The sequence below is a fragment of the Stegostoma tigrinum genome, chromosome 1 (assembly GCF_030684315.1).
Source record: "Stegostoma tigrinum isolate sSteTig4 chromosome 1, sSteTig4.hap1, whole genome shotgun sequence".
Classification (NCBI taxonomy): domain Eukaryota; kingdom Metazoa; phylum Chordata; class Chondrichthyes; order Orectolobiformes; family Stegostomatidae; genus Stegostoma; species Stegostoma tigrinum.
Window position 1 is genome coordinate 68,152,680 of NC_081354.1, and position 26,837 is coordinate 68,179,516.

The following is a 26,837-nucleotide window of genomic DNA, read 5'->3' on the forward strand; positions in this document are numbered from 1 at the left end:
ATTAAGAGGGCTATGGAGATTTGGAGAATGGGACTAGTTGGGTAGTTCTTTTGGGAACTGGTACAGATGCCATAGGTTGAATGGCTTCCTTATGTACTGTAAATTCAATGATACTATGAAACCTCTGTTGCCTTCTAGATTCTGTGGCATCTGGATATTTTCCGACGGAGTTTGAGACTGTTGCCTGGACATGTATGTTCAGGGAATGCTTGTATTTTTTGTGCTTTGAAGGTAAGTTCGATTTTTTAACATTGGGATTATTACCATAGTGCAATCAAACATTCTAAATTATCCATTTGTGATGGTGGTATCTTATTCTTGCAGTTAAATTGCTCAAACAAAGCCAAAATTAACGTGTTTTCTTAGATCTAACTTTGTGAAAGATGCTATTTATAAGTTTACCTCTGCTTTTATTAAGCCCTCAGGAAGTATCAGGATTCGTCATTTATAAATTCTAGGAAATGTTCTTGTAGGAAAAGATCACTTTTGTAACTTTCTTAAAGACTTTAAACCTTGCCTTTGTTATGCATTTATCTGTTTCTTGCCTGATGCAGTTCCCCCCTGCCATTACAATGTTATAGGATTTCAGTTTTATCAATCGTGTTGTTGTCGTGGTCTTTCGAACCACTTTTTCTTGCTCTCTTAAGCCCAAATACACGCACTCCTCATCTGCACCATTGGAGATTTTGTGCAATGTTTTTATATTCCAAATTGATATTTCCTCAGAGTGAAAATCTGTGAAACACTAAAAATTTCAGTAACTACTTCAGAATTAGATTTCTTAAGATGCTAAATATATTAAATTCTGAATGCCTATCAATTTTAAAAATGTGATTCACGCTACAGCTTGGTTCTGTACTCTTTATCAGATAGATTTGGTAATTTCACCAGTGCATCTGCACTGATTGCCTGAAAGAGGCTTGTTTATTACACTGGTTTGCAGCTTGTTTCTTTATACTGTGAAATTGTAAGGCACACTTGAACAAGTAGGTAGTTTAATCATGTTCTGATCAAACAGAAATTCCTATGGCGTCCTGAAGACAGTATCTGCCTGTGAAGTTTCTTTAGAAATGTAATTCATCTAATTTTTTTTTTTAAAAATGCATTTTATCCATTTTTGCAAATAATTAATAGTGTTTCCTTGCAGGATATATTTGTAGAATTTCGCAACAGTAGGGAAAAAGCCCTTCCCTCTGATATTCTGCGAAATGCTCTAGCTGAAAGTTTTAAAGATGAACACCGTTTCCAGCTCGGTCTAATGGATGATGCAGCAGAATGCTTTGTAAGTGTCTCATTCATCTTAGTGTTTATTCATACAATCATTAGAAGTTCAAAATACAGAAAGTGGATATTTGATGTATCATGTTCATGTTGATACTTAACACCTGAATTTCTTGTCTTCAACTACCTATTCCAACTTTTTAAAAAATTGTTAATGGAAATCATCTGTCACCACATGCGTACTCAAAGGGAAGAAAAATCTCTGCATCTCCCCACTAAATCTTACTTTTGCCAGTGATTTTATATCAATTACCACTGGTCATTGATTCCAGTGCCAGAGGGTATATAGTGCTGAAGAATCGTATCAGACTCAAAACATTTAACATCTGCAGAAAGAGATAGAGTTACCTTTTAACAATCTATCAAGTCAGGGAAAATAATCCTAAATGTCCCAATATTGTCTTTAAGCTGAATTTCCTCATCCTTGACAATTCACTTCTGTTCCTTTTCCACACCATCATACAATCCCTAAACTGTCAATCAAACTGAAAGCTAGCCTATGATTTTTAAAAATTCTAATAAGACTTCTTTACTTTGAAATCTTATTATGCTGCTTAAAAATCCAAGTGACTCTATTGCTTTTTAAGAAACTGTCTTGTCAAATTACCCAACCATAATTAAGAATTTGCATACATTTAACACTGAGGTGCGTTTTGACGTGAATTTTTATGTGCGCTTAGCAAGGTATTGACTTTGTTAGCTTTCCACGCCCATGACTTCATACTTTTCTGCATTGAACTCTATCTGCTATGTTGCTATCCATTTCATTTTTGTCACCCTAGTCCAGACATCAAAGGCAATAATGACCATAAGTAAATGCAAAGACTACTCATAACAGATGGTTGATTAAAAGCGGATGTATTGAGAAACAAAGACATGGGTGAAAGTCTAAAGCAATAAGTAAGATTTAAAAGGCAGTACAGGATAGCAGTAAAATGGAAGGCACAATTTGTTTTTTTGAGATTATTTATAAATATCTGGGATTAAAGATGTGAAATTTGCCTACTGATTATTTAAGTTTATTGCGGTGTTGGGGTGGTAAGAAAGATGCAGGAACTTATTAGGGCTAATGAGGGAAAATGGACTTTGGACTCTATAATTAAGTTATTACAAGTCATTTAATGGTCAAGGCTGTTACATGAATATTGAGACAACTGCAGGAATTAAATAAACTATAGAGGGGTGGCTTGGGGAGACACATTATCAAAAGAAAAGGCGTAAATAAAATGCTAGAACACATGCAGTGAAGCTCCCAGCTCTCCCCTTGTCTGGTGAGTAAGTGGTTTCCTCAGCAGAAAGCCTTCTTTTGGCCCTGCCTTCCCTTCCTGACATTGAAGAAATGACAACTGATTGTCGGGCCTGACCTTTGGCTGCTGTTTCAGTCCACTGGTGACCCCTTTACTGCTCACTACTCCTCTGGTCACTTCTGTTGCTGAAAGGTTTCCTAGTAAGCCTATTCCCAAACAAACATGGGAAAGAGCTAGGCTATGACTTAAGGTACAGCTTTTCACCATTTTCTTCCATTTTGTTTATGGAGGTGATGTTGCTCTGATTGACCATTCCATAAGTGAATTTTCTTGGAAGATTTTGGGGTGTATTTGCCAACACTCCCCTGTATTTTGAATGTTACTTTCATGTGAATCGCCTGTTAACAGCCATTACTTACGTACCACAATTAACTTGTAATTCAGATAGTGAATCACAGACACAGATCACTCTTTGGATAGAAAAGGTTTCTTCCCATCTTCTATCTAATCCCTCTAGGAATCATATTAACTCAATGCCCATTGGTCATTGACTTCTTGACTGGGAGAAATTAGTCAATTTAATGCATTTTGTCTAGGCAGGTAATTTTGCACGTCTCAATTGAATCTTCTATCATATTCAAACAAAAACAGCCCTGGCATATCCAATCTTTCCTTTTAACTAAAATTTCCAATCCTGACAAAATGTTAAATTTTATCTGTGTTCTTTCAAATGCCATCACGTCTTTCCTGTAACTATGATGATCAGAGCTATACGCAATACTCTTTTTATCTGTAGCCTAACTAATGTTTTATACAGTGAGAATATAAACTTCCTCATGTGTGCTGTGCTTGTTAACTGGAGTTCTACATGCCAGTGTAACCATCTTATCTACCAGTCCTGCTATGTTCCAAAGTACCTTAACCGTTTCATACTTTTCAGAACCTTCCATTTTATTATCTATTACCTTTCTTTGAATCTAATTACACTGGCAAACTGATCAGGCAATTAATATCTTCCTGCAGTCTGCAGCTTTCTTCATCACTATTCACTACAAAATATTTTACTATGTGCTCCTTTTCAGGTTTTTTCTCTTTAACATGGCTTATATAGTCCATAAAATATTTATGACTAGAACAACATATTTTTTAACATCTGACTAAATGGCTTCAGAGGTAAAGAATTTTGCATCACTTCTACTTCTATTATCAACAAAATATAAATGTTCATCTCACAGTCTTCCTTCATTCACAGTACTTCTTGTACTTGAGTATAGTATAGTATGATATTTAGGAGCTGTTGGCCTTCATTCATGTCCTTGAATGCTGTAATGACAAGATCTAAGAACCTTGCTTTTGCCATGTTCTAATGTATTCTTACACCTATAGGCTCAGTCATTTTCACCCTTGCATTCATTTGCCATGTGACAAGTCTTGGCATTGCCATGATTGCTGTTCTTTTCTTTTAACATACCTTTGCTAATTTCCACATGGGGATATGCTTGCTGGAAATGATTAAAAATGATGAAACACGTCCAAATTAACTTTGAGGATGTAGAAATAAATGCAATTCTGAATATATGTAAACTTTGGTTGTTTGCCTGATAGGGAATGTTAAGAAAATAGTAAACATAAATTGGTGGAAAAGCTCAGCAGATCCAGCAGTGTATGTGGAGAGAAGTGGACAGTTCTGAGGAAGGATCTCTCGACCCAAAATGTTCACTCTGATTTCTTTTCACATATGCTGCCAGAGCTGCTGAGCTTTCCCACCAATTTCTGATTTACTGCATTTGCAGTTCTTTCAGTGTTTAATTTTTAAAAAAGTAATATTGCAAAGAGTGTGGCATCTTATTGGAGAACTTTAAAAGAGAAATGGCTTCACCTTTGTGTTTAGGACAGATTTGTGACTGGCTGGTGTGTTTATGGTTAGAAATTTGAATGACACCTTTATTTGAAGAGAGCGTTTTACTCTGTTTAATGTGTTATATTGAACAAAAGAAATGTTTGAATTTGGCTAGATATCCATTTCCATTCTTCAACTATTTTTAGTCGCTGCCCAGATTTATTTAGGAATATTGTGGAAAAAGGATAAGTTTTCATTGGCCTGTTGTGTTCATCCAGCTCTACACCTTGTTATTTAAGTTTTCATCTTTGAGTGTCAGAGGTTCAAGCAAATGAGTCCAAATTTGCCAGTGGTAAGACAGTTTTCTCAACCTAATGGGCCAGATTTCTGATCAAGTCCATGATTTTAATGCTAATGTCCCATGGTTTTTTTAAATCTTTTTAGGAGAATATTTTGGAGAGAATTCATTTGCACATCGTTTCTGACACTGAAATGGATACATGCACTGTTAAGTCTTGCATCACTCATCAAAAATTTGCAATGACTCTGTATGAGCAGGTGAGATGAAAACTCTTTCTATACAGAATAAATGTGTATTAAACAATATAATTTAATTATAAATAAACTTTGAAGAAATATTGCTTGTGCAAAAGCTGGTTAAATACTTTTTGGTTGGAAAATTTCAGTGATGCATGGTGACTCAGGACTTAGCACTGCTGCCTCATAGCGCCAGGGACCTAGCTTTGATTTCAGCCTCGGGCAACCGTCTGTGTGGAGTTTGCACGTTCTCCCCGTGTCTGCGTGAGTTTCATCTGGGTGCTCTGGTTTCCTCCCACAGTCTGAAAATGTGCAGGTTAGGTGGATTGGCCATGCTAAATTGTCTGTAGGTTCAGGGATGCGTAGATTCGTTGGGTTTTGCGGGATGTGTCTGGGTGGGATGCTCTGAATGTTGGTGTGGACTTGTTGGGCTGAAGGGCCTGTTTCCACACTGCAGGGGTTCTGTGGTTCTCTGTATGTATAGGGAAAAGGTTTTCCTTTGAGGACCTATGGAAATTGTACTGAAATAACATTGTCTGATAAAAGGTTTACTATTCACAGCTTTCCTTTGTATCATTGGAATATATTTATTATTTTAAGACAGTAGACGTTTTCTGGAAATGAATGTAAGCTTGCTCAAAAAAGGAATAATCATGAGCAAGTAATTAATGGGCATTTATTGTCAGCAACTCCAACATTATTGAAGTGTTGTCTTTGGTGCAGCAGGCTTTTTGTGAGCAGTGAGGAATTATATTCTTGAGACATGAAACAAGTGGATCACTTGGCCGTCTGTGGTTGGTAAATTGAGTCTTAATGGGAACAAGTGCAAGCAGGACTAGGCTAGTGAGTTGGGCGATCAGCCATGATCGTGAAGAATGGCAAAGCAGGCTTGAAGGGCTGAATGGCCTCCTCCTGCCAACTTCTATGTAGGACTGCAGAGCTTTGATCTAATCCATTGGGGTGGAATCGTTTAGATCCGTCACTTGCTGCTTATGTTGTTTGACATGTATTCTGTTTTGTTCTTCAGGAGGTTGACACCTCATTTATCTGCATGCTTGATGTTATTTCTGGGATGACATTCTGTACTCCTCATTAAATGAGGATTTATCCTCTGACTTGATGATAATGAGAGGGTGGGGATACATGCTGGACCATGAAGTTTAAAATTTTGTTCGCATACAATTCTACGGTTGCTTCTACCCCACACTGCTTCATTGTTGCCTGGTCTTGAGTTGCTAGATCTGTGCAAAGTTTATCCCATTTAGCGTATGGATAGTGCTGTGCAATATGGAGAATATGCTCAACATGAAGAGGGGAATTTGTCTCCACAAGGACCCTGTAGTGGTCACTTTTACAGACTCCTTTTCAGCAGACAGATTTGGTGAGGGTTATTTTTCCACTTGTTTGCTCCTTCACTTTGCTACAGACCCAGTCTAGCGTCTATGTCCTTTTAACATTTGATTAGCTCATCAGTAGTGGTGCTGCCAAGCCCCCTTAGTGACAATATGGAAATCCCCACTTTTGCCATTCTCAGTACCTTCTCCAAGTGATGTTCAGCTTGGAGTACGGACAACAGCCAAGGGTGGCCACTACATTGGCAAGCAAACTTCTTGGTGATTATTGATGTTTGACCTGATGTTGTGAGAAGGTGACTCCCAGGGCACTTGAATCTGGGTGTCCAGAACATTACTTGGGTCTTCGGTCTACTGGTGTAGCGGCAGTATCACTGCAACCTCTCCCGTACATATAACTGTTTCAATTCCCTGTATTGAGAGGTTGATGGCATTTTCCTTGATTATTCATACTGCTGAGCTTAAATTTTTCTAGCTTTAAATAACTGTTCCAGGTCTGTAACCAAATATTTTTGATCTGGAGTTTTCAAACAAAACCCCTTTCACTTGGGCACCTAACTATTCCGAACTAACTTCTTTCTCCCAGGAGAAACTGTTCTTGCGCCTGACCTAGCCAGGTGTTCTGCAAACTCTGACAAAAGCTTTCCAGTCTGAATATTTTCCCTAAGAGCAAGAAAAAATTATTTATTCTGAAACAAAAGCAAACTCATACCTTTCAATGCTTACACACTCAGGTCATAAAACTCTCAATGCAAACTTTCACTTCAGAAATGCCCACATCCCTGTTCAATGATACATACTGGTTTAAAATACTACTACTCTAGAAATACTGACAAATCAAGCCATTCATGCATACAAACTAAATGCAAATGTCACTCATTCAAAATCCAAGCTCTTAAATAAATGATGTTAATATATAAGAATTATGCACTTTACCCCACAGTTTATAGGGTTAGATGTATTTCCCTGTGTGTTGCTTACTATTTCCAACTTTCTGGACTTTATCAGGTCTTCAACATTCTTCATTGGTTTTATCCCCTTCTGGTGACTGTCTGCTGGTCTGTTTTGCTACCTCTGTTCATGCTGTCATTGCGTCATTCATTTCTTTCTGTGTATGTTGAGGACAAAATATTTCTTCAGCCTCCCACTATATCTTTTAAAGCCCAAAGGAAGACATCTGATGATGACTGAGAATGCAGGCTTATACCAGCTCTGGTCCTTTTGAGGTCTCTTGTTCTCTGAACTAATGAAGGAACAACAAGCTCAGGCACAGTTGCCATTCAGCTTTCCAATGCGCCTTTGGTTATGAAGAGTCAGGCTTTTTTTCCCAGTGCCAGTAAATGGACCAGTATTGTTTCCTTGATCTAGAAATTTTGATTGAAAATTCAGCTCCATGTCCAGCTGTAACAAATACGTTCAGACTTGAAATATTAACTGTTCCCCAATACAAAAATACTGCTATACTAGCTATGTGTTACCAGCATGTTTTAATTTCAGTTTTCCAGAATCTGCAGTGTTCTGCATTTGTACCAGTTGGCTGACCTTCAGTTGATAATTAAGAATCGGAAAATTCCATGAATTATCACCTTGATCTAAAAATTGATTTGGCTCTTAAAAACAGAATACAGGAAAGAGATTGAATAGATATTGGCAAAGACAGCAATCTCTCTATCAACACCAGCAAAAGGAGCTGGTCATTGACTTCAGGATCTGGTGTGGAGGACAGTGTCTATATCAATGATGCTGAGGTGGAGATGGTCAAAAGCAGTAAGTTCCTGTGAGTGGTGATTGCCAATAATCTGCCTTGGCCCACCCATGTTGATTCGACAGTCAAGAAAGCACATCAGCATCTCTGCTTCTTCAGGAGTCTAAGGAAGTTGATCATGCCCACAAACACTTATCAATTCTTGTAGCTGCACTATAGAAAGCATCCTATCTGGATGCCTCTCAGCTTGATATGGCAACTGCAGTTTGCAAGACCACAAGAAACTACAGTGAGTTGTGAATATAGCCCAGTCCATCCATTAACTCCATCTATACTTACCTCTGCCTTGGCAAAGCAACCAACATAATCAAAGACTTCTTCCGCCCTCCTCAGTTGGGCAGAAGATATAAAAGTTTGAATACATGTACAAAAAGGTTCAAGAACAGCTTCTTCCCTTCTGCAATCAGACATTTGAACAGACGTCTCATTTTAATTCTGATCTCTCTCTCTCTCTCTCTCTCTCTCTCTCTCTCTCTCTCTGCAGCAATAATGCTCTACTCTGTATCAGATCTACTCCCCTGATGCTGTTTGTATGACACAATATTTTGAATAGCACACAAAACAACACTTTTTTTCATTGTATCTCAGTGTACGTGACTGCAATAATTTGATCTCAAACCAAGACTAAATGTAAGCTCTTCTCAACCAATTCATGGGATTGTTTTGTTTAAGCTCAGTTCCTGATGTCTACTCAAAAAGCAGATAAATACTGTAATGGAAATAACTGAGGGTAGGGCTGCGGTAGTACATCAGTGAAGTTTTGTTTTAAAAACGTGCATGGACAAGTGTGTAGGGAAAGTTGCTATACTGATAGATATTGAATCCCTACAACGTGGAAACAGGACCTTTGGCCCAACAAGCCCACGCCAAACCTCAGAGCATGCCACCTAGACCCATCCCCCTATAACCCACCTAATCTACACTTCCCTGAACACTAGGGGCAATTTAGCAAGGCCAATCCACCTACCCTGTACGTCTTTGGACTGTGGGAGGAAACCGGAGCACCCGGAGGAAACCCACGCAGACACGGGGGAATGTGCAAACTTCACAGACAGCCGCCTGAGGCTGGAATGGAACCCGGGTTCCTGTGAGGCAGCAGTGCTAACAGCCGTGCCACCGTGCTGCCTTTTTCTCTTACCAGCCCAAAGGCTGCTGTCTCATGGTGTTAGTTTAGCCTGAGGGTCACTATGCCCAAGGCAGAGGGAGAGGTTGAGAAGGAAAGTCCTCCACTGTAAACTCAGATAGTTCAGAATTGAGGCCGCTGTTGACGGCACTGCACCACAAACCAGTCATCCAGCTAACTGACCCCCAGCACTAATGCATAAGAATTCTTTTTTTTAAAGGTATAGATTCATACCTTAGAGTTGCATTTGCTTAAACCAACAAAGTTTCTTCATTTCAGAACAGAGAACAGTTTCTCCATGCTTATTTCTGTGATGTAGATTGTACCTCCCTAACCTGGCACTCTCTGTTCTGGTAATTCTTTTGGTCTGGTTCCCTGAAGAGCTTGCAGTGATTGATGCCCTTCTCCTGAAAATGATGTTCTTGCTGCACCAATGTAAACCTTCACTAAGCTTGTTTGATCAGTTTCTAAATAATCTTCAAGCAGCAGCGTAATTGGTCCATTAAAAATCACTGTTTTGGGTCACATGCCCATACCCAGTTATCTTTGCTCTGAAAGAAGGATCGTGAGCAGCACGAAGACTGCAATATTGACAAACCAGCTGAAATTATACCGACAAGTAAAACAGTCACCTACACAACTGCTTTCCATCTCCCCTTTTAATGTTGCACTGTGCTTTTAAATGTTCTCAAAGCTCCCATTCTGACCCTTACATGTGACATCCCATAGTCTGGCAAATGCTGAGTCCCATGGCTGCCATATTGCATAGGTACAACCTGAATATTATTGCAGTGCTGCTGTTGCAAAGCTGGAAATCCACCATCCTTGCCAGCACTACCCAAAAGGCAAAATGGCTGCAGTGATTAAATGTTAAGCTCTGATTTCAAGTGTTAAGAGCAGCAGCTTGGCTCAAGTTCTCAGTGCATCTTGTATTGGAATGTTGTGAGCCAAAATCATGATCAAGTACAATAGCGAAATGTTTAACTATCTCTCATGTTTTTGTGTTGCTGCACAGAAGGTTTCTCTTGGAGCAAAAATAACTTGGGAGCTACTGAATTATGCATCATACTGTCTAGTAAAGAGCATTATATATGCAATTGCTTAGGCAGCATCTTAAGTAGCCTTTGAGGACCTATTTCAGCAGTGTTCTGTGGTATGATTATGTGCAAAACACTTTCATCTTTGGTTATCAATATCTTAGGGGGAGAATCTTATCTGGCTCTGAGCAACATGGATACATGGCAAGATGATCGCAACATTCAGATGGCCCTTGTCCATCTCGCCATGTTTGTACGCTTTTCTCGGGCAGTGTGGTATGATTGTCACTAGGCAGCAGTATGTTCCTGATTGATTGATTGTCATTGTTAATATTGTTAAGCACCCCGTTAGCAGGCCAACTCCCCTCAGATTGTGATCTTATCAAACCGCCATACACACTAACCATTGAGAAAACTGTACACTGAAATCAGAGCAAGTTCATAGCAGATTTAACTTGCATCCTTGCTCCAAAAGACTTCCATGTTGAACGCTGACACTGACATCTCAGGCACACCCCATGGTCTCAGCCATGTGAACCCTACGTCCACGGACATCAATGTTGAACGTGTGCCAGCCTGTGTGAACTTGTAGCACGTTTCCTTTCTACTTAGAGGAAACTTATGCACGCCAGTTCTGCACTGGCAACTATCACTGTCATGCTGAAGCAAGGACACTGCACTCAGAAACAAGCATCCACCTCATGGACTGGATCCAGCATAGTCTCTGGAACTTTTGCTTGCTGTCATAGTGATCACTCATTCTGAGCCTGCATGGATACTCAAAGCTTGTGTGATTGTCAGCAGGCCTCAGTCCATTCAAGGGAAATGGGACTTCACTCAAGGAATCCTGGCATATTAAGTCAGGGGCAGCCTTCAGTTCCAGTCCAAGCCCTGCCTGAGCTAGTCAGAATTCTGTACTCAAACTGGATAGCACACCAACTGCTTTGGCTCATTTTGTTGCATCGTGGGCTGTTTTCTTCCTGGAATGAGAGAGAGGTGCAGGTATTGTGGAAAGTGAATGTGGGTGACATCTCATAGTGTTGTTGCAGGTAAGAACAATTCCCCAGTGAGTGAGTTTGCCACGTAGAGAGCTTTCATGGTTAGTGCTATCACGGTTTGAGGTGGGTAAATGTAAGTGATGAAGATGATGTGTGCATCACTGGCAGTGACAAAGCATGAGCCTTGGTAGGAGGTGGGTACAGTAGCAGAGAGCGAATGGAAAGATTATGGTGACACTTAGACTAGCAGAGTGGAGAAGGAATTTGAACTTCTTCGTCCAGTGCTGGGTATTCTTCTCTGTGGCTGAGACTGCTTCAACTTGAGTAGCAACCTCTAATCAGGCTGGCATGTTTAGTATTGTGGCCTCCACTGCTGGTCTTGGGAGGCTTGGCGAAAGAGAATGTTCTACCTGTGCACCATCCCACTCAGCAGGAACTAAATGAACCATCTTGCAAAACAGTGCTGCTTTCCTCCAAGGTAAATATCAGGAGCCTCACACAGCAGCTCTCGACTGAATTTTGTCTGCATGCATAATGGATTTTTTTTAAAAAAGATGGTGTTTGAATGAGGGATGCTGTTCAGTTCCAGGATGTTGCTTCAGGAATAGCTTATGGTAATTTGGAGTAGAAATCGTACATGTTACTTGCTGTAAGGGCTGAACTGCCAATTAATGTGGGTTTGATAAGATAGGGTGAGAAAACACTCAGCTTTCAGTTATGAGAAGTATATTATCAAGCTGGAGTGAGCTCAGAAGACACTTACTAGGATTTTGCTGAGTATGGAAAGTTAGAGTTATAAAGAAAGGCTGAGATTTTTTGCACTGGAGCATAGGAGGTTGAGAGGTGACCTGATAGAAGTTTATAAAATAATGAGGTGTAGATAGAGTTAATGGTATTTGTGTTCTCTCTTGGATGGCGGATCTCAAGATGAGGGGGCATATTTTTATGGTGAGAGGAGAGAGATGTTAAAAAAAGACTTGAGGCAAACTTTTTTTTAACGCAGTGTGGTTTGAGTGTAGAATGAACTTCCTGAGGAAGTGGTGAATGCGGGTACAATTACAGCCTTTAAAAGATATTTGGATAAGTATATGAATAGAAAAGGTTTGGAGAGATATGGGACAGGAGCAGGCAGATTGGAAATAAAACAGAAGTTGCTGGAAAGGCTTAGCAGGTCTAGCAGTATCTGTGAAGAATAATGAAGTGTTAACGTTTCTGTTCAGGTGACCCTTCCTCGGAACTGTTTTACCCTTAGAAAAATATTGTTATATGGATGAGGAAGTTCCCTTCTGCCTTTCGTCCTTGTTTTGATTAAGGAGATCGGGGAAAGATATTTTCACAAGTATTTTGTACATAATACTCTGATTAGCTTATCTCACTTCTGATCTTGCCTTAGAGTGTGTGCCATAGCTGTGGAGCTACGTCAGATCCCTTACCTTTCACTGAGCTGGTACATTATGTCTCAATTACAGCTCTGTGGTAAGTAAAATTTTGTCTTTTTCTCTGAAAAAAAGTCAATAAATAATTGGAAAATGAATTGAGCAATAAATGACATATCTTGTTTAAATTTAGTAATCAGGTTGACAGAATGATAGAGAGGAATGAACGTCCCAGGCCAGAATCGTTTGCAGAACTGCTTCGGGCAGCAAGCACTATTGGTGACTTCAGAAATTGCCCGGTAAGAATATTTTGGGATTATACAGCATCTAGTCCTTCAGTAATTTGGTGACAGTTGAAAATATGACTTGTGTAATTATATACTGTTGTTTTGTCTGTTCTACTGTTTTACTTATTGGATCTATATGTAATAGTTTAGAATCTGCATATAGGTTCAGTTGTTAAGTTATGTCCTTATGTCTTTAGTGTTTTTTTTTTAACCAGCCTTTTTTAAATGTTGTTCATGTGCATTAATGTGCTTCCACTTTTGAGTTTCAGCCTCATTTTGATCCCCATACTGGACTTGGCAATGGGACACTTTTTTTCTATGAAAGTTTCTCAGACATAATTTGGTAACAGATTTTTTTGCATCACTTTTTTTTAAGGCTTAAACATGCAGATCAAATTCTGGGTGCAGGAGTCCTGTATCTCATCTGTACAAGGGACATGTGACTACTGCCATTTAGTGCTCTTTCTAGGCATCTCTGTCTACTGCCTGAAGTAGGCTAATCTATTAAAATATGTAACAGTGCTCTGCTGTTTCTAGACCCTTCCATAAACTTGTTTGAAAATCTGGATGGTGCAAACAGTACATACTGTGCACCCATCCACAATGTTGCTCTGGCTGCCCTGGGGACACTCGTACAGTCTCATCCCACTGCCTTGTACTCTTGCAAATGTTTTGTCCAGGTCCCAATCTTTTCATCCTGAGGCTTAATTTCTCCAACCCTTCCCACCCACCAGCACTCAACTCTGGTTTTAATTGCTCAGACTTCACCAATACTGCACAGCCTCCTGGATTTTAACCTATAATAATGTAGCTTCTAGAGTTTTTATAATTTGTTGATGGAATGTGGACATCATTGGCATTTATTGCCCATTCCTAATTGACCAGAGGTAAGTTCAGAGTTAACCTTGGGGGTCTTGTGATTTAGTGGTAGTATTCCTACCTCTGGGACAGAAGGCCTTGGTTCAAGCCCCATTTGTTCCAGATACGTGTCATATCATATCTGAACTGCTTGACTAAAACAAAAAAAAAAATCCTCCATATTGCTGTAGGTCTAGAGTCATGGGTAGGCTGGGCTAGATGAGAATGATAGATTTCCTTCCCTAAAGGACGTTAGGGAACCAGATAGGTTTTTACAGCAATAAACTATGGTTGCATGGTTGTCGTTAGGGTAGCTTTTCATTGAATTAAGATCTCACCATCTGCCTTAGTGGGATTTGAACCCACGTTTCCAAAGCATTAGCTTGGAGTTCTGAATTACTTTCCAGTGACATTAGCAGCTCCCGAGACCTTGAGGTCGGGACTAATCATCCAACAAATGGAACTTTAGATCTCACCATGTCTGTTTGATGGTTTAAACAAACATTTTAAGTGGAAGATGCGGCAGTAAATGTGACAGTGAATCTATTGGATTGTCTGTTTAGAAGGAACGCTGTCGTCCTTACCCTATCTGTTTTAATTTTAGGAGCAAATGACTGCAGATGCTGGAATCTGTATTGAAAACAAAAAATGTCAGAAATCCCAGTGGGTCAGGCAGCATCCATGGGGAGAGCGCAGGCTAATGTTTCGAGTCTAGATGACCCACTGATCTCCAGCATTTTCTGTTTTATTTTTAATTTAGAACAGCAGTCAGTTTCCACTTTTACACACTAAAGCAAAGTATTGATGCTGAAATTCTGAAATCAAAACAGAATGCTGGAGAAACTCAGGCCTAGAAGCTTCAGTCGAGAGAGAAACAAAGTTAATGTTTTGAGTCTGAAGTCTTCAGAGAGTCTTGAGGATCAAAACCTTAACACTTCTCAGACATTTTTGAGTTTCTTGAGCATTTTCTGTTTATATTTGACATTTTACTCATGCCTGACCCTTGATTTACATATTTGATTGGAATATTTGATTATTACTCCTAGGAAACTGGCATCTTCTTGGTTTTGCGCTGAGGTTATATTAAACATAGAACAGTACAGTAAAGCTACAGGGCATTCAGCCCATATGCCTGCACATGGTCAATAAATTCTTTTGAGACAATGAGAAAGAAGAAACCAGTGGAGTTCATGCACTGCAGTGGACTTGTGAAAATTCGGGTATCTGTAACTTATCTTGCTAACTTATTTAATGTCAGTGAGATGTGGTTTTATCTATTCATAGTTCACCTGAGTGTGCAAGATCTAATGGTTAAAATGTGACTAAGGGGCATTGAAGTGTGAAGCCCTCTGTGGAAAGTCCTTTAAAGTTGGAAAGTTCGGAGGTTGCCACTCACTTAAACTTAATATTTGCCCAGGAGTAGGTTTTCAATGCTGTCACTTCTCCTGAGTAAGTATTAGCACTGAACCACTAACCACTCCATTAGCATTTCCATTAGCATTAGCCATTGACCAATGCTAAGCTTTTATCCACTTTGCACCTGACACCTTATTCCCAACCCACCTAGCACATGAACCTTTCCCAATGTTGTCAGTGATTTTGGAACCTTTAAACAGTATGACTCCTGAAATGTAGACTGTGGGGAAAAGGGTGGTGTTTGAGAACAGTATGACTCCTGAAATGTAGACTGTGGGGAAAAGGGTGGTGTTTGAGTGTTTCTTGACCTGCAACGCTGGTCTAGTGTTCTGTTTGTCTATCTGCTTTCCTCTGAAAGACAAATTTGAGGACAGGCCAGACTTGGAAATCTGGCTGGATAATTCAGCAGCAGGTAATCTTTGAAGATTATCTCTGAGTCTGTTCCTGTCATCCTGGGAAAATCAGAGTTTGTATTTTATGGAAGTTTACTTTAATGCAACTTCTATTTTATTTATTGTTGATTCAGAGTTTGCTATGATCTAAAATGAAGCAAGTTTTTCAAATATTTTGATGCAGCTGGGATCCTGTCATTGTGTGAGCCAAGAAATACAAGATCCTGATGGTTGAGCCTACCTTATTCATTCTGCAAGAATTTTCTATGATTGTAAATATATTTGTAAATGCTTCTGTCTGTTGACATACAAATTTAACATGTTAGCACAAACAGTTTGCAAGTGGATTGTAGATGTATTGGAGATTTTCTCTTTTCAGAGTAATTGTGGGCAGAAGATAAAGATCAGACGTGTGCTAATGAATTGCCCAGAGATTGTCACCATTGGTTTAGTATGGGATTCTGAGAATTCCGATCTCACATCAGATGTGATTCGATATTTGGCACCTCAGCTTTTTCTCCCTGGAGTAAGTTTCATTGTCTCATTTCTAATTATTGATTAAGCATGCAATAGAAAAGAGTCCATACTTGTAAAAACTGTTCATTAAGGTGTCTTCAGACTAGTTTAATCGCCTTTTGCAAGTCTACACTTATACCTTGTTAAAATGCCTATTCTAAAATGTCTGAAATTGTACATTTGTTACCAAGAAAAGTCTGTCCATGAAATTTTTGGTTGAGGTACACAGAATGCCAAGCCTCCCTGATCTTCCACTGCTTCCAGCCCTTTACCATTTTGAAAGAATTCTATTATATTTAGGTCCAAGTGGAAATCTGATCTGTAACCTGTATTGAAATGCATTTGCCACAATTCTGCTCATTCGTTTAATCTATTAATGTCACCTTTTAAAATCTTATCCCTCCAATTACACCATTTATAATTCTGCCCACCTGTATGTCCTCAGCGACCTTGCATATACCTGTCCATTTCGTCTATGTAATTAACAAATGCACTAAATAGTTGAGTTTATAGTATATATTGCTGTTCATTGCCACCAGTCACAGTTGGATAATTGAAGTGGCTTTTGTGAATCTGTGTCAAATGTTGTTTGATAGTGTTTCACTCCATTAAGATATCTGTACAAATGCAGATGCTTGGGGTTGAGGCATTCTTCTTCATTTTTGCGTAGTTCCAAGTTACTGCAGTGTGTTGTCAAACACTTAAATAGTGTTTTTACACAACTCTTCACTCATGTGTGTGGCCTTCCTGTGTACCTTTGTCAGAAGTTCCCCATTGGCCTTGCATTCTGCCATGAGATCCAGGAATGGGACATGTCCATTCTTTTCTTCCCTGGTGAATTTGATGCTGGTGAGACTATTATTTATATGTTGGCGTGTCCCCTCTAGTTTAGTCTGTTTGACAAAAGTGTTGTCCGCATATCTGGTCCATAGTTTGGGTTGGATCTTGCCAGTGGTAAGTCAATTAACTTGTGAATAGGTCGGTAATGTCAAAGGGCAGCATGGACTTGCCCTCGTCTACGCTTAGTTTTTGAGGGGGTTGAGTGGGTTGAATAGGGTGACTTACTGTTGAGGTGCTTTAGTCTCCTTTGCAATTCTCTATGTTGGTGTGCATGGGAGGGAAACTTTGGGTCTAAGAGGTTTTTCTAGTCTGTGTACTTTTGGGAGGCATAAGAATCAGAGGGTGTTTGTCTCTTCAGGTTTCATTTTTAGGTGATTGTTGATTTCTGTAGTCTGTTTGAGTCCCTTTATCGTGTTGATTATTTTATCAATCAGTTGTCGTGTCGGGTCCATTTTCACTTGTCAGTATGTATTCGTGTCTGTGCTTTAGTGAGGTAGTCCCGTTTGTTAGTATTACCATCATGCACCCTTTGTCTCCTGGTAGGATTATGTTGTTTTTGTCTTTTCTCAGTCCTTCTAGGGCCTTTTCTGTTATGTTAAGTGTTAAATTTGTTCCTTCTGATCAGTGTCAGGGCCACAGTCTGTCTTATAGTTTGTTGTGTTTCCTCATTGATGCTGTTGGTCTTCAGTGTGGAGTCTAGTGTGGCTAGAAACTCTGTCCTGTTCGCATCTCTGTGGTTGTAGTTGAGTCCATGTATTAGAGCAGCGTTCTCTGTACCTGTTAGTGTCCTGTCTGAGAGGTTTCTTACCCAAATGTATGATCTTTGGTTCTCGTTTTGGTGGATTGGTTTGCCTAGTTTTTCTTGTAGGATCTGTCTTTTCTTGGTTCTTGTTATTTGTTGTCTGATGTTAAAGGCTCTTTCTAAGTCTGTTGTCCACTCTAGGTTGGTTGCATCTAGGAATACGGTTTTTTGGCATGTAGTTTCCCTGTCGTATCTGTGGAGCCGGTTGTGCGTGTCGTTAATCGTTATCTTTACCATTCTGCGGCCATTGTGTTCTGCTGTCCTACGTGCATGTCAGTTGTTGATGGGAGGTTTGTATCTAACACTGCAGTAATACCTGGTTCCTGAGGCATCCATGCAGGAAGTGGAGTTGCTCACGGGTAACACTCTGCCGTTTGGCGTAGGTTTCCCATTTCCTGGCTAATTTGAGCGTATTGCGCCCGAAGGTGTTTAAGGTTCTTGGGTAGATTTGTAGCTTGGGTTGTAGATGCTGTGGTTGTTTCGCTCGCTGAGCTCTTTCATTAGTTTGCAGACCCCTTACCCATTATGGACAGAACCAATGTGGTACACAAGATCCCATTCAAAGGCAGTGACAAACATTACATTGGACAGACAGGAAGGAAACTGGCCACAAGAATCCACGAATACCAACTAGCAACAGAAAGACATGACCAGTAGTCACTCGTCTCCATTCGCACGGATAAGGAGAATCACCAGTTCGATTCGGACAACATCAAGATCCTGGGACAGGCCAAACTGAGACAAGTACGGGAATTTCTAGACGCTTGATTCTCCACCAAGAAGGCCATCAATGAACACGTAGAATTAGACTCAGTACACACACACCACTGCGAAGAACGACTGGAAATGAGGTAACCAATTCCATTGGACCTCAGAGTTTAAACACCCGGCAGGAAATCACAACAGCGCTTCATCAGAGGCTGCACTGATGATGATAACAGCAGGGTAATGAAACGTCTATGAACTCATGAACAAGCTCGGTGAGCAAACCAACCACAGTATCTACAACCCGAGTTACAAATCTACTCAAGAACTTTCGGGTTCCATATTCTTGTTACCACTCCCATTGATTCACATTGTGAACCATGACTTCATATTACTCACTGTCCCTTTCAGAAATTCTATTTGCTTTATTACAGGTGTCCCTCACCTTGTACCTTAGAATTTTTAGAAATACAACCACTTTCTGTCGAGCCTTCGAACTGCGAATTGCACTTTGTTCCAGGATTTCTCTCGTATGTTTTCCTATACTCTTTTCCCTTCTTATTGCTTGGCTTGTGGTACATTGAAGTTGTTTATGCTTTTCCCTTCTGAATATCATTTATTCAGTACAGTAATAAAACAGCTTTAGATCTCCAGTGAATACATTTCCTTCACCGCCTCCATTTTCAGTGAATTACACTCCCCAACTAGGTTGGCTCAGTGGTTAGCATGCTCCCGCACAGCACCAGGGACTCCAGTTTGATTCCAGCCTCTGGCAACTGTCTGTGTAGAGTGTGCATATTGTCCCTGTGTCTGTGTGAGTTTCCTCAGAGTGCTCTGGCTTCCTCTCACAGTCCAAAGATGTGCAAGTTAGGTGGATTGACCATACTAAATTACCCATAATGTTCAGGGATCTGCAGGCTGGGTGGATTAGCCATGGGAAATGCAGGAATAGCCTAGGGGAGCTGTATCTGGATGGGATGCTCTTTGGAGGAGTTGGTGTGGACTGAATGGGCCAAATGTCCTGCTTCCACACTGTGGAGATTCTAACTTGTAGTCAGCTTTGTCACTTCTTCTGTCTTTCAATACTGCTATAGCTCTATGATAACCAGTACCTGTACTGAGCACTTGAGAGCCTTCTTCCTTCTATGCAATGCAAGCTCCATATCACTTTGTTTTGTCATAATAACTGGATTGTTGAGCTCCACTTAAAACCAGGTTTTTTTTTGGCTAACTGGACTGCTCATTGGTTACTTGTAAGGGAAGTCTTGACTGCTGTCACTCCAATCTCTTTATAATCTAATTGTCACCTTCCATTCGCTGAGAAATGTCTAGTGTGCTTGCCTCAACACAATTGTGTTGAAATCGGTACTTGTGTAGGTGCAGGATTAGAGACTAGTTTATGCCATTGTATATCTGTACCAATCAATAAAGGAATTTTAAAGTAGAAACACTGTAAAATTGTAAGGTTGTTGTTGGAGAAGCTGAATCTTTTATGCTGATATGTTTACCTTAAATTGTTTAAAATAATTTCTACATAGTCTGAAATAGTTTTTTATTCTTTTGTTTGGAATAAACTTTGTCATTTTGTTAGGAGTATATTGACAACCTCTTAGGAATATTTTCAGTGACTACCACTGGTTCAATTGGCAGTTATATAGGCAAATGAAATTTTAACATGCATTTCAAGGGCTAGAATACAAGAGCAGCGATGTACTGCTGATAATGTGTCAGACTCTGGTCAGTCCATACATGATATATTGTGTGTTGCTTTGGGCCTGATTTCTAAGGATGGATGTGCTGGTCTTGGAGGTCTCGAGGAGGTTTACAAGATTGATTTCAGGGATGAGGGCTCCTCATACAAGGAGCATTCAAGACGACCCTTGGTCTGTACTTGCTTTGAGTTTAGAAGAATGAGGGGGAGTTTTATCATTGAAACGTTAAAAAAAGGCCCAGGTGGAGATGCTATTTCCACTCATAGCGGAGACCAGGACCCAGTGGCACAGCCTCAGTGAGGGCATGACCCTTTGGAACTGAGATGATAAGGAGCTTCTTCACTAGAAAGTGGTGAACCTGTGGAACTCATTGCCACAGAAGTCTTGCCACTGAGTGTTTTTAAGACAGAAGTTATTTGATTCTTGATTAGTAAGGGGATCAGAGGTTATGGGGAGAAGGCAAGAGAATGAGTTGAGAAACACGTAAGCCATGATCAAATGGCAAAACAGACTTGGTTGGTCAATTGGCCTAATTCTGCTGTTATATCTGATAGTCTAATGGACTTAATTCAGGAACCTGATCATTCGTTCTTTCAGCTGTAAACATAATTAAATCCGCCCTACATTTTCTGTTTGTCTCAATTTTAATGGTCAAAATGTAGCCAAAATACTCTGTACATTATAATAGACTTTCTGGTGTTGATAAGGATTTCCTGCTTTAGGGAGTAGGTGGACTAGACTTCCAGAAATAACGTCAAAGATGTGAAGGACACTCACTGGGAAGGATATTACATTGTTAAAAGAAATTAACTTTATGCTTTACGTAGCACTCGATTCAGTACTTCAAATTTAATTTCATAAATGTTGTATTGATGAGATCTATATGGTTTATCTTTGATATGTAACATGGGTAGAGAGAAGTTATTTTGTTAAAAATCTAACCATATAATAATAATCCTTTTATGAGGAAATAAAGCATAAAACTTCACAATTAAAAATATGCAATGACTAAGCTTTATTAATGTGCGTTTTTTTTAAAAAAAAAGCTTTTCTTCCAAGCAACTGATGAACAGGCTAAGAGAAGTGAATTGGTTCTTGTTGGAATGGTATGCTATTCTAGCAGACACTATTGCACCTTTGCCTTTCATACAAAAAGCTCCAAGTGGATTTTCTTTGATGATGCTACAGTTAAGGAGGTGAGCTTTATATTAATAATTTGTGTATACGTTGGTGCATCCAGTTTCTACAATGCACCATTTTGGTATTTGGATTACTTTTCTAAAATGACAGTGAAAATTTTTAAATCCTTTTTGGGCAGAATATGGGAAAAAAATTATATATGTCAGTAAGAATTGAACAAGCATGTGCTTCTTTCTCTTGAAAAGGGAGAGTTGAGGAGGTGAACAATAGAGCATTAAAATTTATTGGCAGCTAAAGAACAGTTGGCCCCCTGAGTCTGCCTCAAAAAGTTTGGATTTGATACAAAACCATGATATGGAAAAGGCAATGCTTGAGATCATGTATAATGTAGTTGCTAATAAATCTCTTGTAATTTATGAGGAATTTTTCTCATCAGTAATATTTAGAATGTTTTCTACTACAAGGAGTGTTTGAAATGAAAAGATTGCTTAAATTAATCCAAAGGTTGGGTAACCATATGACTTGTCATAATGAATTAATCACAAGGACAATCACAAAGTGGAGAACCATGGGTCTGTCATATGTGATGCATGCTTTATGACATTACTGCAATAGCTCCTCCCAGTTGACCAGAATTTCGATTTACTGTCCCTGAGCTACACTTACTACGAAGACTTCTGACACCATTTGTTTGACCTAAAACGGGAATAACTATTTATTACTAATGACAAGTGCTTTACAAAATTCTAAGGATGGCACTCTTAAAACCACTAACAAATTACTCAGACTATTAGTCTAAAATCCTCTCTTTTCTTCCCCAAGCCAGTACTTAAACCTGACAGACAGGACAACAAGTTGCTATTGAAGGTTAGATGTTAGTTGGAAGAGAGAGACGTGATAAGGCAATTGGCTGGACTCAGTATTTGAATATCAGGCTAGCAGTTCCTACTTCTGAATATACTAAAGCCATCTGAGCAGCTCTGCAATAGTTTGGTGAAGAAAGAGTGAAAACCTTTGAAAGAGGTACTGAGTTAGGTTCCTTCTTCTGGGCAGTCTACTCATGGTACCCTATGAGGAATGAGAAACAATCTTCCAGTCAATCTTTACTGCCCCAGCTATGGTTAATGACCTCATGGTTCCCTACGAACTGGGCAGTCAAGGTGTTTCTCCTGTCAAGAGCAATCCTTTCTCGGACCTCAATACTCAAGTTCTAGCTATTGACTCCCAAGTGTGGCTGCTGCAGAGTTTGGCTTTACAACTCCAGCTGTTCAATTAAAAGCCACATTACAACTAGATCTGTTATGTATGATTTATGTAAGCCATTTCAGTTTTTAAAAAAAAAATTCATCTGATAGGTTGGATCAAAGTGGAAAGATGTGCTCTCCAAGTGTGTCCGAGGTCACTTCCAACCCCTGCTGTTGTTTTATGCTAATCCCAATGGTTTGCCGGTCAATACAGAGGATGTAACGATTCAAAATCTACAGTCTGCTCACTGTAGAACAGATGGAGAGGTCTCAGGTGAGTTTACATCTTTTAAAAAAGACTTTAAAATTTTTAATTTAAGTCTTTATACCCATGTCAAGTATCGTAACTTTTTAGATTCTGTTTGTAATTCATCATGCTTAGTCTATCATTTATTTTGTGTTGTGTAAACTGGCAAATGTATTTGCCAATGAGCTGGTGTTGATGTTTGTGTGTTGGGCAGGAAACTGGGGAGAAAATAAAACTGCTTTCCTTTGGAAAAGTTGCACTGGATCCATTTATTAATTTGTATGTTCTCTTATCCATTGCAGTAATTCTAAAAGTGTATTAATTGGGAATTAGTACCAGTAGCTCTTGTTTTAAAATATTTGTTAAATGTCAGCTTGAATTTGTGATTGCAATCTTAACCCTGAGCTAGAAGACCTTGTCCACTCCAAAACAACTAAAAGCCAACACTTCAGTGCGGTCCCTACTAAGTGCTGCAGCTTTGGGGGTGTCAGGTTTCTTTAAACTAAACGACAGCATTCATCATAGGTTGATGTAATGGATCCAGTGCAACTTTTCCATAGGAAAGCAGTTTTATTTTCTCCCCAGTTTCCTGCCCAACACACACACATCAATACCAGCAAAACAAATTTAGCCATATTCAGTTCGATGTTTATCTTGCTCCAAATCAAAATCTTCTGCTTTAGTTGAAGTAGAAATCTCAATTCAAACCACAGAAAAAGGGCTGTGTGCAGAATATCTTATTACTACATTTTATGTGGCATAATTGGTATTGGGTAGGTACATGGCAGGTGGAACATAATGTGATTAATTAAAAAGTTATCCACTTTGAAAGAGGGAAAAGCAACATCATTGCATTTCTACATTGGTGAAAAACTGGAAAATATTGATGCCCTTTGCCATGAATCACCTGAAAGCTACTGTGCAGCACAACAGTTAAGAAAGTAAATGGCATGTTGTCCTTCATCACAAGAAAATTTGAGTAGCAAAGTAAAATCCCTTTCAGCTATTGTATGCAATATCAGTGATAACACATCTGGACTATTCTGCACTTTTGCTCTTTGTATCTGAGCAAGGATATACTTGCCAGAGAGGGAGGGCAATGCAGGTTCAACAGATCCAATTCCTGAGATCGCAGGATTGCTTTAGGAGAGATTGTTGTAGCTCGGCTTGTATTTTCAGAAGTTTAGAATAATGAGGTGATCTCTTGGAGATGTGCACAAATTTTAAGAGGAGTAGACGGTACATGTAGAAAGGAAGTTTCCTCTGGTTATGGACTCTAGAAACCAGGGACATTGCCTTTTATTTTAAGACTGTCGATTTAGGACCAGCCTAAGGAGGAACTTCTTTACTCAGTATGAAGAATCTCTGGAATTTTGTAGCCTAGAGGCCAGTAGAAACTTGAATCACTGAGCATATTTGGGATAGAAATTGACAGTTATATGAAACTAATGACATCAAGGGATTTGAAAATGTTGTGGGGAAAGTAGCATTAAGAGAGCTGAACCATTTTCTAACTGAAGACTGGAGCAAATTTGATGGCTTGAATGGCCTACTCCTGCTCTTATGTTGCTGCCTGATTAAAGAAGAACGACAAGCTCTACTGAACTGCATTTTGGATGAATGCCTAATCTACTTAATCTCTCCCAGGAATCACCTGGTGAACCATTTGCAAAAATACCCTCTGAAGGTTAGTGTATCCTTCCTTTGGGAAGGAGTCCAAAGCTATACACAGTACTCCAGTTTTGGTCTCATGATCATAACGTTTTCTGTAAGACTTTATTGCTCTCATCTTTTAATCTTTTGCACTAAAGATCACCAAACTACTCACTTTGCTACGTGCTTGTTGTGTTTTGTTAATTTTCTTCTTAGATACTTGTATCTTGGAATCTTGAATTTCATCCAGGAATACACAGATTCTTCTAGCGATACTTTACCAGCTTCTGTCAATTTAAAAAGCACCTTTTCTATATTCACTTCCCGTGCTGGAAGTACATACAGTTGGTGGGCAAATTCATCCCCAAAGTCACCAAGTACTTAACAAATTTCGGTTGCTTGGATGACCAGTCAGAAAAGAGGCCCTGTCCACCATTAAATGAAATCTAATCATTGACTGGTTCTTTCTTGCATTTGGTGCTGGTAGACTCAATCAGCAACAATTATCAAAAAGAAGCGGCCAGTGATTACAGTAGCAATTAGAAGGTGAATGGCAGCAAGATTGGAGGAAATGTGGTTCGCCAAGGCCAAACTAGAGGAAGCAGGAGAATGTGGTTCATGAAGCTACGGCCCTGGGAAGAGAACAGTCTTTGATTTTTAACTGTACGATATGCAGCTAACTGAGAACAAGGAGAATTGAGGTAACAAGTTCCTTGTCAATTAATTTCTGGTTTGTGGCTGAAGAAGTTCAGGGGATATTATCTGTGCAGGGTTGAATGAATTTGATGTTATTATAATGAACGCACAGTTAGATAATTTAATATTGAAGAGGCTTTTTTTCTTAAAGAATCACATTTACATGTTAAGACATCTCGAGGAGTTTTTCATAGTCAGAATCATTTGAATTACTGGCACAGTGACAAACATGCAACCATTGGTTTCTCCAACCTGCAGAATTTGTGATTAGGATGTTGGCTAATTTTTATACAGAATTGTGTCCCTATTTTTGAGAAAGAAAATTACGTTCATTGCTGACTAGTACCTGTTGTCTTATGCCAATTCAAAAAGGCTGGCATGTAGGGAATTAATGCTTTCCTTGTGTGCTGTGGCTTCACTTTTAATGGAGCAGACATAATTATTGAGGTTGTTGATGAATTCTTACAATATGTAAACGCAGATTCAGAAGTGATGTTACTGCACATGAGTGCATCAACTAAAAGTGTGGAGCAGTGACAGCATCACAACCTCTGAGTCAGGGGGCTCAGATAAAAGCCCAACCTATTGCACAGATGTGAAATGACGTCCCAGAACGGGTTAATTAGAAAATCTCACTTAATGAGTTGGTGAGAATGAAATAGGAATCACTGAAAATCTAAAAATAGCAGCCAGAATTTAAAAGGTAGGGCCCAGGAAAATCTCGAGTAGTCATTTCTTTTTTTTTTGAGGGGGGGGGCGCGGGGAGAAATGACATTCACCTGGCATTGCTGGAAAATGACAAACCAATACCCAGCTCATCTGACTGTGAAAATTATGTAGGGAGTGGTGCCATGGTGGCAATGTTACTAGCAAGTGATTCAGGCTAGTGCCCTGGGCTTGCAAGTCCAAATCTCATGATAGCAATTGGTGAAATTCAATTAACTAGTCTTGATAATGATAACCATGAAACTATCCTCAGTTGTTGTAAAATGTAATCTTTATGGAAAGAAATATGCCCTTTTTACTTGGACTGATCTACATTTGACACAGCAGTTTGGTTGATTCCTAACTTCCCCCTGAAATGGCCTACCAAGCCACTCTGTTCGAGAAATTGGCTCAACCCTCATTACCCCTGGGAACATGATGGTAGGCTGCTGTCTTGAACCAGTGCAGTCCATTTGATTTAGATAGAAATTCAATGATTATAGGGAGAGAATTCCAGAATTTAAATCCTCGCACGTGGAATGCAGCAGTTTAAAAAAAAATTGAAGCAGGTGTAGGCCTTGCAGCCCCTCAAGCCTGCCCTGTCATTCTTTTAAGATTGTAGTTGATCTGCCTAAGTTTCTCTTCTGTACCATCTCTTAACCCTCAACTCCTTGGTATTTCCAAAATCTGTCTCTTTAAATACTTTCTAGCATTTAGCATCACAACTGTATGGCTTAGTGAAACTACTCTTAAAGAAATCTTTTCACACCTCCATTTTAAATGAATGCCCCATTAGTCTGTAACTATGCTCCCTAATTTGAGCCTTCTCTGATTGTCACACACACAAATACATCCTCTGTGCTGTACGGTTTTAGAATCTCTGTCGATCTAAATGATAGTCTTACGTTTTGATTCTTCCTCCCAAAGTACGTCACCTCACACACTCTGACATTAAGCTCCATCTATCAGGTTTTTGCCCTCTTGCTCAACCTTACAGATTCCTGTGGCCTTATTATAACATGCCCTCCCACCTATTTTTATGTTACAAATGTAAACTCATTATACTTT

At 39.5% G+C, this 26,837-nt stretch overlaps 1 protein-coding gene across 1 annotated transcript in view; it reads left to right on the top strand.

The window, feature by feature from the left end:
* Positions 1-26,837, top strand: part of LOC125463259 (inactive ubiquitin carboxyl-terminal hydrolase 53-like) — an 89,060-nt gene that overhangs the window by 14,021 nt on the left and 48,202 nt on the right. The window contains exons 2-9 of the mRNA XM_048554343.2: positions 139-231; positions 1,148-1,282; positions 4,813-4,926; positions 12,574-12,656; positions 12,750-12,855; positions 15,889-16,035; positions 21,131-21,280; positions 22,580-22,742. Coding sequence (XP_048410300.1) covers positions 139-231; positions 1,148-1,282; positions 4,813-4,926; positions 12,574-12,656; positions 12,750-12,855; positions 15,889-16,035; positions 21,131-21,280; positions 22,580-22,742 — 991 coding nt within the window. The remainder of the gene's footprint in view (positions 1-138; positions 232-1,147; positions 1,283-4,812; positions 4,927-12,573; positions 12,657-12,749; positions 12,856-15,888; positions 16,036-21,130; positions 21,281-22,579; positions 22,743-26,837) is intronic.